The sequence below is a fragment of the Malaclemys terrapin genome (genome assembly GCF_027887155.1).
Source record: "Malaclemys terrapin pileata isolate rMalTer1 chromosome 20 unlocalized genomic scaffold, rMalTer1.hap1 SUPER_20_unloc_1, whole genome shotgun sequence".
In the NCBI taxonomy this organism is placed as follows: Eukaryota; Metazoa; Chordata; order Testudines; family Emydidae; genus Malaclemys; species Malaclemys terrapin.
The window spans coordinates 1,360,043-1,373,004 of NW_026530188.1; the positions used below are offsets into that span (position 1 = coordinate 1,360,043).

Here is a 12,962-nt window from a genome sequence, read left to right on the forward strand (position 1 = left end):
TGGCACCCCTAGAGGGGACAGGCCCCATACCTCAGTCTGCTGCCCTGGGGCCGGAGGGGAGCTGGCACCCCTAGAGGGGACAGGCCCCATACCTCAGTCTCCTGCCCTGGGGCCGGAGGGAGCTGGCACCCCTAGAGGGGACAGGCCCCATACCTCAATCTCCTGCCCTGGGGCCGGAGGGAGCTGGCGCCCCCTAGAGGGGACAGGCCCCATACCTCAGTCTCCTGCCCTGGGGCCGGAGGGAGCTGGCGCCCCCTAGAGGGGACAGGCCCCATTTCCAATGCCGTGTGCACTGGGCTGGGCACGGGGGGTTTCCGCCCGCCTGTAGGAAAGCTCCGCCCCCTCAATGGAGGGGCGGGGCCAGGGAGCCCATAAACCCTGATTCTGGGGGCGCGAAGGAAAAGGCGGGGAAGGGAGCAGGGGTCAGAGCTGTAACATGGGGAGCAGGGAAGCCCAGAGGGTCACTACAGCCCCCGCCGCAGGGGCCTCCGGCTTCAGCCCGTGTGTCCGCCCGAGCCAGCCCCTGCCCGGTGCCCAGCTGCCCCCTGGCGGGGAACATCCGGGTCCCTGGAGCTGCGGGCGGATGTGGTTGTTTTCACCAGTTGGGGGTTACTTCCGGTTAACCCGGATGTTGTTTTCCCTGCTAGGGCGGTTATATCCGGTTGACCCGGATGTTGCTGTCCCTGCTAGGGCGGTCATTTCCGGTTGACCCGGATATTGCTGTCCCTGCTGGTATGTCTATTTCCGGTGGCGCCGGTTGGGGGCTATTTCCGGTTGGCTGGGCCGTTGTTTCCCCAGTGCGGGGCTTGTCCGGGCAGTTATTGCCTTGGTTACGCGCTATTTCCAGTTAACCCGGATGTTGTTTCCCGTGGTTGGGCGGTTATTTCCGGTTGACCCCGGATGTGAGTCCCCGTCCCGTGGCGGGGAGGGGCCCGGCTGCTCCCGTCTCTCCCCCTCCCCCACCCGTTTTTTTAAGAGGGCGATGACGTCAGCGCCTCAGCCGAGGCCTCCAAGCCGGAAGCGGAAGTAGCGGCGGGGTCACGTGAGGCTCCCCCCCCCTCCCCCTCCATCCCCACCTGACGTCAACCGCCCGCCCGGCGCGAGCCGGTTCTACCCGTCGCGGCGCGAGGCCTCCCCCGCCTCCCCCCAGGGGCGGGGCCGTAACGGTCCCGTCCGGCGCGAGGCTCCTCCCCCCCTCCGCCCCCGCCCCCCCCGCGGAGCCGGCCGGGGGCCGGGATGGCGGCGGCGGCGGCGGGGGGCGGGGCCCGGGAGGAGGAGGAGGAGCGGGAGGTGGTGCGGGTCCGGGTCAAGGTGAGAGGTCAGGGGTCACGGCGGGGTCAGGGGTCACGGGGCGGGGGGAGGGGCACCCCCAGATCAGTGGGGCGCAGAGCGGGACCCCCCAACGGGGCGTGTGACCACCAGCCCCCCCCCCTCCCAGAGCCAGGGAGAGAACCCAGGAGTCCTGGCTCCCAGCCCCCCTGCTCTAACCACCAGCCCCCATTCTCCTCCCAGAGCCGGGGAGAGAACCCAGGCGTCCTGGCTCCCAGCCCCCCCTGCTCTAACCACCAGCCCCCACTCTCCTCCCAGAGCCGGGGAGAGAACCCAGGAGTCCTGCTTGTCCTTGTGCCCTCTACGCCTCTCCCTTACTGCCCCAGACAAACCCTCCTTGCCTTCGCTGAGCGGGTCAGAGCCAGAACAGAACCGGGGACGCGACCCAGTGTCGCCTGCGTCTCGTCCCCCGGCCTCCCTCCTGGGTGGCTGCGTGGCGGCCAGGAGATCTGGGGCAAGGCACGTGCCAAGGCGGGGGAAGAAACGCCCAGGAACTCAGACCTCCCACGGCCAGCGAGGAGAAAGGATTTCGGTGTGAAAGAGCGCAGCGAAACTGCCCTTCCCTTGTGTCCGCGGCGGTCTCCGTCTGTCCGAAACGCGGGCGGATCTGTGCAGCGTGGGGGGAATGAGCCAGGGCCTTTCCCCTCTAGGGGGCGCGGCTCCCCCTCCGGCACCAGGGTGGGGACTGGCTGGCTCGGGGGGTGGGGAATGGGGCACAGGGCCTGTCCCCTGTAGAGGGCGCTCACTCCAGTCCTGTCCCCCCAGAAGCGCGAGGGGTTCCTGCAGCCCGAGTTCCGCACCTTTGCCGTCGACCCCCAGATCACCTCGCTGGATGTCCTACAGCACATCCTCATCCGCGCCTTTGACCTCAACGGGTGAGTCCCGTCCCAGTCGCCAGGGACCTGTGCCCAGCGTGGGAGGGTTAGAGCGGAGGGGAGGTGGGAGTCAGGATTCCTGGGTTCTCTCCCCAGCTCTGGGAGGGGAGTGGGGTCTAGTGGTTAGAGCAGGTGGGGCTGGGAGCCAGGACTCCTGGGTTCTCTCCCCAGTGCTGCTATTTCTGGGGTTGCCTGGGAGTTAGATCCTGGCTGAGGAAGGAGCTAGTGAAGAATTTGAGGCTGTTGGGAGCCAGGGGGCAAAGAGGAGATTTGGGGGACAGATGAGCTCATTCAGTCTGAAGAGCTAATGGGGGACCCCGAGAAAGGATGGAAGGCAGGGAGGCTGGAACGGCTGGTGAACGACCTCTAGAGAGTAGTGGGGGGTTCTGTATGGTTGATGAAGGACCCCAACGGGAGGCATCCGTATGGCTGACAGCAAACCCTAAAGAGGCGGGGGAGGTTCTGTATAACTGATGGAGGACCTCAAAGGGGTGTGTGTCCTTATGGCCAATGGGAGACCCCAAGGGAGCAGTGGGAGGTTCCGTATGGCTGACGGTGACAGTGTGGGGTTCTGTACTGACGGGGGACCCCGGGAGGTGCTGGGAGGCGGAACGCTGCGGATGGGGTGATGTTGTCCTGTGTGCATTGGAGCCAATCACCTCCCCCTCACCCAGGAAGAAAAACTTTGGGATCAGCTACCTGGGCCAGGAGAAGCAGGGCCAGGAGACGTACCTGTCGCTGCTGTCGGACTGGGACCTGGCCACGGCCTTCGCCAGCGCCTCCAAGCCTTACCTGCAGCTCCTCGTAGACATCAAGCCTTCGGAAGACAGTGAGTCATTGTGGCAGGGCTAGGGACCCAGGAGTCCTGGCTGTCACCCCCTCCTTGTGCTCTAACCGCCAGACCCCACTGCCCTCCCAGAGCCGGGAACAGAACCTGCTAACTGTCATGTGCTGCTCTCTCAGGCCCCCTGCTGGAGGACTGGGACATCATCAGCCCCAAAGATGTCATCAGCACTGATCTGCTCCTGGTGGAGAAGAGGTCCCTGGCGGCGGCCGCCCTGCCTTTTACCCAGTCCATCATCTCCCAGGTGAGTCGAGAGGGGAAGAGGAGGAGGGTCGTTCAGGTAGGAAGCACCCCAAGCTACGTGGGTGGAACAGGGTTCAGAAGAGAACTCAGGAGTCCTGGTTCCCACGCACCCACCCACCCCTGTTTTAACACACTAGACCCCACTCCCCTCCCAGAGCCGGAGGTAGAACCCAGGAGTCCTGACTCCCGCTCTCCTGCATCTCTTCCTGGTAGCTGGCCACAGCTCTGTTGTTCCAGTGCTAGGATGATCATGGTCCAATGAAGTCTCCTATTGCCTGGACCTCCCCTGCCTGCTCCCGTGCCTCAGTTCCCCCCCATACAGTGGGGAGGATCCTGCCCACCCCTGGCGTCCGCCATGCCTTGCTCTGAACAGGACTGGGTCAGTGACCCTGTCTCTCTGCCTAGGTGGGCCGGACGCTGTCGAAGGTCCAGCAGGCTCTGAGCTGGTCCTACGGGGAGGACGTGAAGCCGTTCAAACCGCCGCTGAGCGACTCCGAGTTCCACACCTACCTGAACCACGAGGGGCAGCTGAACCGGCCCGAGGAGCTGCGGCTGCGCATCTACCACGGCGGCGTGGAGCCCTCGCTGCGGAAAGTGAGTCTCTGGGGAGTGGGGCTGGGAGCCCGGACTCCTGGGTTCTCTCCCTGGCTCTGGGAGGGGAGTGGGGTCTGCTGGTTAGAGCGGGGATGCTGGAGCCAGGACTCCTGGGTTCTCTCCCTGGCTCTGGGAAATGGGATCTCGGGGGTAGTGGAGATGGGATGTCAGGGGGTGCTTAGCCATGGGGGAGTGATGTCGGGGTGCCTGGCACAAAGGGGCATGTAGCATGGCAGGCTATGTGGGACGATGCCTAGCGCTGAGGCCCCTCTCTGCCCCCCAAGTCGCGGTGGGATCCTGGGAGAGGCCAGGCAGGTGAGAGGCAGTGTGGTGGGACGGTGGTGGGACGCTGAGAGGTGGCGGGAAGATGCTGGGCGTTGAAGCTCCTCTCTCTACCTCCCAGGTGGTGTGGCGCTACCTGCTGAACGTCTACCCAGACGGGCTGACGGGCCAGGAGCGCATGAACTACATGAAGCGCAAGACGCGGGAGTACGACCAGCTAAAGGGCCAGTGGGCGGAGCGGGCCAGCCCTGAAGACCTGGACTTCATCCGCAGCAACGTCCTCAAGGATGTTCTCCGCACGGACCGCACCCACCCCTACTACGCCGGCTCGGAGGACAATCCGCACCTGACCGCCCTTCACGACCTGCTGACCACCTACGCCGTCACCCACCCGCAGATCTCCTACTGCCAGGGCATGAGCGACATCGCCTCGCCCATCCTGGCCGTCATGGACAACGAGGCCCACGCCTTCATCTGCTTCTGCGGCATCATGAAGCGCCTGGAAGGCAACTTCCAGGTGGACGGCGAGGTGATGTCCCTCAAGTTCTCCCACCTCAAGCTCCTCCTCCAGTACTCGGATCCTGAGTTCTACGCCTACCTCCTCTCCCGGGGCGCCGACGACTTCTTCTTCTGCTACCGCTGGCTGCTGCTGGAGCTGAAACGGGAGTTTGCCTTTGAGGATGCCTTGCGGATGCTGGAGATAACCTGGAGCTCCTTGCCACCGGATCCTCCGGAGAAGGAGGTGGAGCTAGTGGGGCCGCCGGCCAGGCTTAGTGAGAGTGGCCAGCCTGTCCGCCAACGCCACATGTTGCGGCCCACCTGTAGCTTCGATGCGACTGGGGACCGTCCTTGCTTGGAGGAGTCCGGAGCCCGGCCCTCCTTGGAGGAGCCCGGAGCCCGGCCTTGCCTGGAGCAGAAGACCTTATTGAAGCAATCCAGCTTTGGGGAATTCAAGTACTATAGCGCTCGTGAGGACAGCTCCGAGGAAGAGCCTTCACTGAGATCCCAGCGCTCCATGGAGGAAGAGGAGGACTTCTGCAGCGAGCAGGACCCCTTGCTCCAGCTCCCGGCCATGACCAAGTCTTTCTCCGCCCCATCCCTCCGTCCCCTGACCCCGCCCACGCCTTCCGGAGACTCCCCCTCCTCACCCTCACCCCTCTCTGGCAGCGAGAAGAACGAGAGCCTGCCGGAGGAGAAGGGAGATTTGGCAGGTGACACGCCATCCTCCCCACCCAGCAGCCCCCTCCCCGCCGCCCCGTCCCCAGCCACGGTGAGCTTGCCTCCGCCGCAGGAGTTCGGCAAAGGCAACCCCTTCATGCTCTTCCTCTGCCTGGCCATCCTGCTGGAGCACCGGGACCACATCATGAAGAACAACATGGACTACAACGAGCTGGCCATGCACTTCGACCGCCTGGTGCGCCGGCACAATCTGGCCAAGGTGCTGCACCGGGCCAAAGCCCTCTTCGCCGACTACCTGCAGTCCGAGGTCTGGGACTCCGAGGAGGGGGACGAGGCGGCCGCAGAGTCCCCAGCCGTCTCGTGACCCCCCCCCTCCCCTGGGGATCTGATCCCCCCCAACTCTCCTGCCACTCCCCCTTCCGGCAACCTCCTTGAGACTCATCACAGGTCAATCCTCTCTATTTCCCCCTGGATCTAATGATCTCCTTGGAAGAGCCTTCATGGACCAATCGGGATCTTCTCCCTGTGGGATTCCCTCTATCCATCCCCCTGCAGATCTAATGATCTCCCTGGAATATTCTTCATGAACCAACTGGGATCTGCCCTTTCCACTGGCATCCTCTCTAATTTCAATTATCTCCTTGGACGATCCGTCAGAGACCAACTAGAATATCTCCCTCCCTGTTAAATCCCCTTCTGACCCCCCCTCCCCCTTGGATTTAATCTTCTCCTTGGAAGATCCTTCATGGACCTACCAGGATCTGGCCTTCCCAGTGGGATCCCCGCCAGCCATCCCCTTCTGACTCCAGTGATCCTTTTGGAAGATCCAGACCCTCGGAAGATCCTTCAGAGACCCAACCAGGATCGGCCACTCGGACTCCGGTGCCTTTTTCTTTTATGTGCATTAGCGGATCCGGTTTTTGGTTTCCTTCCCCGCTGCGGCCGCAGCCTCTGACGGCATCACTGCCAAAGCTGGGGAGCACGCCCAACACCCCTCCCCAGATCTTCAGACTCTTGACCGCTGGGATGTAGGTGCTCTTTTCTGTTCCGTTTTGGATCCGCTTTTCACTGACCCAGAACTTGGCTGGTTGCCTTTTAAACCAGGTTGCCCAGTCGTGGTATAGTTCCTCCTCCAATGAAGAGATCAAGTGGAATTTATTCCGCGCTTTGGAGGAAGACCAGACATCAGCTGCATGATGCAAAGGGACGGGAATCCGGGATACTAGGGGATCAAACAACATATGATCTCTGCTGGCTTGCCACTTTCATTCGTTAGCCGTTTCCCTGGGCAAACAGACCCCAGTGGCTCCCTGGATTTGCTTGGCTGTAAAACTAACCAGAGATCTTCGATCAGCGGAGCCTTTCTGTTCCTAGTTTTAACGAGAGATCAGCTGTTGACAGGATGGAGGCAAGACCTGCCCGCCTGTGGATTGACTTCTGGGGCAGGATCCGTATCGGTGGGGAGAGGGGCGGGGCAGAGGGATCGTAAACAAAACCATTTCCGTTGATCGCGCCTCATCGCGCTGCATTAGCGTCCCTGCGGCGGGTTGGCCATGGCGTGCGATCTGCTGATGGCCTGTCCAGAAGCAGGTCCTGATCTCGGCTGAGCCAGCATCAGTCTGGAGCTTCTCTGGATGCTGCCGAGATCGGCGCCTCGCTCGTTTCTATGACACGGGATCGGAAGCGGTGCCTGGCCTGCGTCAGCCGCGCCGATCTGGGAATTTCTGCAGACGAAGACGTCTTCCGAACATCCTCTTTCCCCTTCGCGTCCGCCCGGAGGAGAGCAGGGCTTCATCGCTGGGATCTAGCCCCTGATGCCTTTTTGTTTCCGTGGCATCCTTCTGCGTTGGCCTTATCTTAGCTCAGAGACCCACCTCCTACATCAGCATCTGTGTTGGATTGTCTGGCTCAAGACCGCTACGGATATTTCCCCCCTCCAGATATCTGCCCATCCTATCGTCCCAGATCCGGGCTCTTTGTACGAAGTCTGATATGAATTGCTTATTGCAGCCACGTGGGGTTTAGCGTCTCTAAGGCAGACGAAGCAGAGAGCTGGCTGTGTTGTAGCAGAGAAGGGGATTTACTCTAGGTCCTATTGGAAAAACAAACAACAAGTCCCTGTAGGGACGCAGTCTGGCCACTAGAGGTCACCGTTGGGCTTTGCAGATCTGAGTTCTCTACCTCAGGAAGGTTCTGGGTTGTGAGATCCCCCCAGGATCTAGGTAGGGATGGGGAGAGAAACCGGACGTCCCCACGGTGTCAGTTCGGGGGGGATCTTTCTGGTGATCTGTGGGATCGCCAGAGTTGGTACGTAGCCCTGTTACCGGAGGGACCGGCAGGCAGAGCCCAGATTGGCAGGCGTCTCTTGGGGGTTGTATCTGGCGTGTGGGAGGTCCCGATCTTGGGTGTGGACGGAGATTGGCCTGCCCAGAGCCTGCACTGGTGGGGCCCCGTCCCCCACCCAGAGCTCCTCCACGCCAACTTGCCATGGCGGGGGAGAGAAATTGATTAGGACTTGGTGTTGTAATTGACCCTCTGTGGCAGCAGTTGATGCTTATCTGGGCTGCTGGACTCGGCTGATGCACCGGGGCTGTGGGCCATGGGGCACAGACAGAGGGGACTGGCCCCTCCCACCAGATTAACTTCCACCTCAGTTACAACCCACAGCTAGTCAACTGTAGCAGTCCTGCCCTAGTCAGTTTCACACCCCTTGGCTGGCCCAGCTGTAACTGACTAGCCGCAGGAGCAGGCTTGCGACCCTGGGCTCACCGGCGTCCCATTAGGTCCAACTGGCCCCGAGCCCGATCGAGACTTCCGTGGCCCCTGCTAAAGGCCATTCGGTTCTGGGTCGCTTGTCTCCTTGAGAGCAAGGTGGGCTGGCTTGAATCCCAGGCGCTTTCCATTTGTCAAATTTGACCCGCGTCGGTATCTTCTCGCCTTTGGCTTCCTCCGAAAAGCAACGGCTTTAAAACCCCACATTCTTCCGTGCTCCGCGGCCCCTTCCCTCGTCCCGGCAGGGAGTCGGGCGCCAGCTGGGCTCTAACCTGGATCGCGCATGGGCCAAATCTTAAAATCGGGTTCCAGATCTTCCCAGCGGGAGCTAGGGCAGGGGTGGGCAGTTATAGGGCTGCTAGGCAGCAGTGAGGCTCTGTGGGAACAGGGTGCCCAGGGGGTCACCCCTTAGATCCAGGGGCGTTTGCCTCCCCGTCTGTTGTTGGCTCCAGCGTCTTGCCAATGCCGGGAAGGCGCCTGAGTCCGGCGTCCAGCAGAATGGACGCAGCGCACGCTCCCCCTACAGCCCATTGCGGGGGAGTGCGATGGGCTGACCCCAGCGGGTGGCGTGCTCCTTGATAGCCCATGGGGGGTGGTAGCGATCACTCTCCTCCGCCCTTCCCGTGCCCCCCCGGGCGGCCCCACAATAGCTTAGCTCTGAACAAACACACACCAAGCCCTGCCCTGTTACTTTGGGGCTAGATCAGACCCGTCTTAGCGGGCTGTTTCCTCCAGAGCTCCCAGCGTGAGGAAACAAGGAAGCCGCCGGTGTGTCTCGGACAGCTCCGGTTATTTGTGCCGCTTCCTCTGAACGGGCAGGGGGTTCTTGGATCTCACCGCCGGAGGAGGGTCAAACTTGAATCTCATGGACACTCGCGTCCTTAAAACACCTCCATCCTTATTGCCAAGGTTCGGATCTTCTGATCGTGGCCAAGAAACGGGGAGTCTCTTTTCCAAAGCTGGCCAGAAACCAGGCCCTCGAACAAACCCTCGGCATCTGTTCCCGGCAAAAGCGAGCAGGACATGGCGGGATCGCTCGTCGCCTTCCATTTTGTCTTTCCCCACTCTCTCCTTGCTCTGGATTTAAACGCCCCGGTAGGGGATCCAAGGTTACTATCTGACTTGCCCATGGACCTGCTAGTGATCCCACCCAATCTGAAAGGTGCAGGGAGGAAAAATGTTTTCCTCTGTGAGTTAGTAAGTGCTCAAAGACCATATCCCCAAGTGGGGAAGTCAACAGTGCGACGCTGATTTCCACCAGCTGGGGATCCGGGGCAGGGGCGACTCGAGCTTTTTTGCCGCCCCAAGCATGGCGCGCCTGCGGAAGTTCCCCAGTCCCGCAGATTTGGCGGCATGCCTGCAGGAGGTCCGCCGGTCCCGCGGCTTCAGCATACCCGCTGGCAGACCTCCCGCAGGCATGCCGCCGAAGGCTGCCTGACTGCCGCCCTGGCAGGGACTGGCAGGGTGCCCCCCGCGGCTTGCCGCCCCAGGCACGTGCTTGGAGCGTTGGTGCCTGGAGCCGCTGCTGATCTGGGGCCTGTTCTTGCGTCTAGTCCATTGCATTTTTGCATCTAATCAGTTTCAGCCTCAGACCGAAATACAGTTAGACCGTGGGAGAAGTTCCACCCCGTCCCTCAGGGCTCAAATCGCTCTAGGCTAGGCTCTCAGATCCAGCATTTATTTGCCGCACAAGAGGCTAGTTTTGGGGTGGGGGGTTTGTGTAAACAGAGGGGAATTGGGGTTGTGAAACTGCAAAGAATTATCATGGGACTGACGCTGAGGTCCAGAAAAGAGGAAAGTGCTTTGGACTTGATTGGAAGTGACCCGATTCTGATTTACCTCCAATCAAAGGGGATTAATCTCAGCTACGCCCAGACGAGGTACTTGCTCTTGGAGGACGATTTGTGCCAACGAAGTCAGGAGGGGCAGGTTGCTACCGTCTCAGGCCCAGGCCCTGGAAGGTATTCAGGTGCTTAGCTCAATACCAAAATCCAAGCCAGCGTCTCTAGAGGTCTCCAAGTCTAAATAAGAGCTAGATTTTCCCCAGAGATCAACCCCCGACGTGCTCAGCTCGCTGGAGAAATTGCAGCTCTTTAAAGTTTCCCTTTGATGCATCAAAAGAAAAAGAGTCTTTCAAGCGCCGATTTGCTCCATGGAAGTTGGCTGCCTTTGAGTCTCCGCCAGCGGCCAAGGCTCCAGGGGCAGGCTTGGCACGCCGTTCCATTCCGCTCAGAATCGTCCTTGTCTGTTGCCTGGATTGAAATGACACAAAGGACTGGGGGGTGGGAATTTTCGAATCCGGCTCCAGCCGCGCTTTGCCTGAAAGCTGGTTCTTTTAGAGCCCCAGGGCGGCTTTTCAATCTAGATCAACTGGGCTCGGGTGAAAGCTACGAAGCTGTTTCTGGCACAGTCAGGCTGGGAGACTGCCAAGGCTCTGGGTTTCTTGGGAGCGGTGGGGGACTGAAAGACACCCTGACACCCGCTCCTGTCTCCCCCAAATCCGTTGGGTTGTAACTGGTGATGACTATATTCTCTGGCACCTGGGATCGTTTTATCCTGAGACATATTCCAAACCCAGGCTGAGATCTGTTGGTTTGTGGGTCTCCAGGTGCCAACTTTCCCCCCAAGTCTTGTTCCTTCTCACACATTGGATTCACCTTTCCTAAGAGCCTGGTACTTCTCCTTTGGAAACTGAGCCAAATTCATCTTCGAGAGAAATGGAGGTTGGGTTTGAAAACACCCTGTGTTTGGTAGGAAACACAGCTGCTATAAAGTCTTTGCGCCACCAAAGTCAATAGAGTTAGGACAGTTTGTGCTCTGAGGGTTGGCTCAGAGACGGCCAGAGCGGGGATCGGGCCCAATCTCCTTTTCTACTCCCCTCGCTTAGGTTGCTGACACTTGAGATCGTTAAAGGTGAAGGCATTTTGAATTGATCCAATTTCCAGGAGGTGTATTTCTCTTCGGGGCAACAGCTCGTGGGTAATCTCACTCCTTTGCCTAGTCAGTGTCACCTGCTGAGCTGGCAAACTCCTGGGCAAAAATCCCAATTTTAAAAATCAATCCAAGGAACCGATGATTTTTTTCTTTCTTTAAAAGTCCCTGGGGATCTCGATATTTAAAATTGGAGACAGATCCTAGCGCCCCGGGCGCTGGGAAATCAGATCGCTGGGTATTTTGCAGTGGGCGCTAAATTAGCAGTTGGAAATCTCAGTTGTCATTAACTACAGGAGAATGGGAGCCAGGACTCCTGGGTTCGTTCCCCAGCTCTGGGAGGGGAGCAGAGGCTAGTGGTTAGAGCCAGGGATTGGGGGGCTGGGTGCCCTGGGCTGCTACCCAATTGCCCCGCTGTGCTGGGATAGTGTTGTTATTGTAGGGCCTAATGTATCTTTGGGAGGTAATCAAAGTCTTTCCGCTTCCTGGCTTTGTGATGGGGGCCCTGTCCAAACTCCCGCTCTGCTGCTGAAATCAGTGGCCTGTTTGATCTCTCGCTGACCGCGAGAGAAGGGACTTTGTAGATGAGAAGCAGAAGCCAATGGTGCTGAGTTGTGAATATTGTTTTTGGTATTCAGCCTTTCCTTATTTTGTGCTGCTCTATTTATTTTGCCAACCTTCGGCGCTGTTAAGTTTATTTACCCGGCTGGGCTGTTTAAACAGGACAAAGGTTTTGAAACAAAGGTGAAACTCACACGGCTGGTGCAGAAATCAACCAGCTGGAGTCTTCTCACAGGCTTTGCTTATTTCAGGCCCGGATCCGGGACCCCTTTGAAAAGGAAAAGCGGCCCTCGTACCAGACATTGACCGAGCAACTTTTCCTGGCGATGGACTCTCTAAAAATTGCAGTGGATTCTGGGAGGAAGGCTGGGGGGCAGCCAGTTAATAACACTGCCTTGGGTGGATCAAGGCGTCACTTTCAAGGTGGATTGGGCGCTCCCCCCCCAGCCAACAGTGGCGATTCTGGATTCCTCTGGGGGAAAGACCCAGGAGTTGGATTAATGGCCCAGCACCTGGATCTCTCCTCCTTCAGGCTGCCAGCGATTTGATCTGTTTCAGCTGCGTGGGCGGCAGAAGTCTCTAACCGACCAAAAGAGCCAAGGAACCAAATCTACCTAAAGCCGTGGCGGAGAGCGGCCGGGGCGTGGGTGTCGTGACAAGGGGACCTATCCCTGATCACGCTGGGTGTATGGCCTCTGGGTCAGCGCAGCTGTTCCATCCCCTGTATATATCCTCTGTACAGCTGGAGACCCCAGTATGTTCCTAAACCCCCGCGCCCGAAGCCGGGCTTGGCGAAGGGGGTCCCGCTCGGGCCTTTGAGTGAATGTGCTACAGGAATGAAAGTGGAAATAAAAGGAGGAAAAAGTGGATGGTTGTGTCCGGGTTTGTTCATGGGCAGGGAAAAGAGGCCCCAGGAAGTATCCAGGAGTCCTGGCTTCCAGCCCCCTCCTTCCATTGCTGTAACCTACCAGGCTCCCCTCCCCGAGCTCGGGGGAGAACCCAGGAGTCCTAGCTCTCACCTCTAGCCCCCACTCCAAGAGCCTGGGAGAGGAGCCTGGAGCATCATGTTACTCCAGTTAGAGCCAGAACCCTTCGCTCCAGTCTGGCACCATCCCTATGAACTGGGGAGGGGAGGGGGGGCTAATGGTTAGAGCAGGGGGGCTGGGTGCCAGGACTCCGGGGTTCTCTCCCTGGTGCCAGGATGGGAGGGGGGGTCTAGTGGGTTTGAGCAGGGGGGCTGGGTTGTCTATATAACCACTACCTTGCAATGGATGCACTCAGGACTGTGGCCGTGTGTGTCATGTTCCCTGTACTGCAGTGACATGATGGGTGATTCCCCTCCCAGTCCTCTC

General features: G+C 59.7%; 1 protein-coding gene across 1 annotated transcript; it reads left to right on the forward strand.

Annotated features, from left to right (window-relative positions):
* Positions 1-1,236: 1,236 nt before the first annotated feature.
* On the forward strand, positions 1,237-12,477 carry TBC1D25 (TBC1 domain family member 25). The gene is made up of 6 exons (XM_054014791.1): positions 1,237-1,311; positions 2,095-2,204; positions 2,879-3,033; positions 3,168-3,292; positions 3,697-3,885; positions 4,289-12,477. The coding sequence occupies exons 1-6, from the start codon at positions 1,237-1,239 to the stop codon at positions 5,708-5,710; spliced, it is 2,076 nt and encodes a 691-aa protein (XP_053870766.1). The 3' UTR covers positions 5,711-12,477.
* Positions 12,478-12,962: the final 485 nt, after the last annotated feature.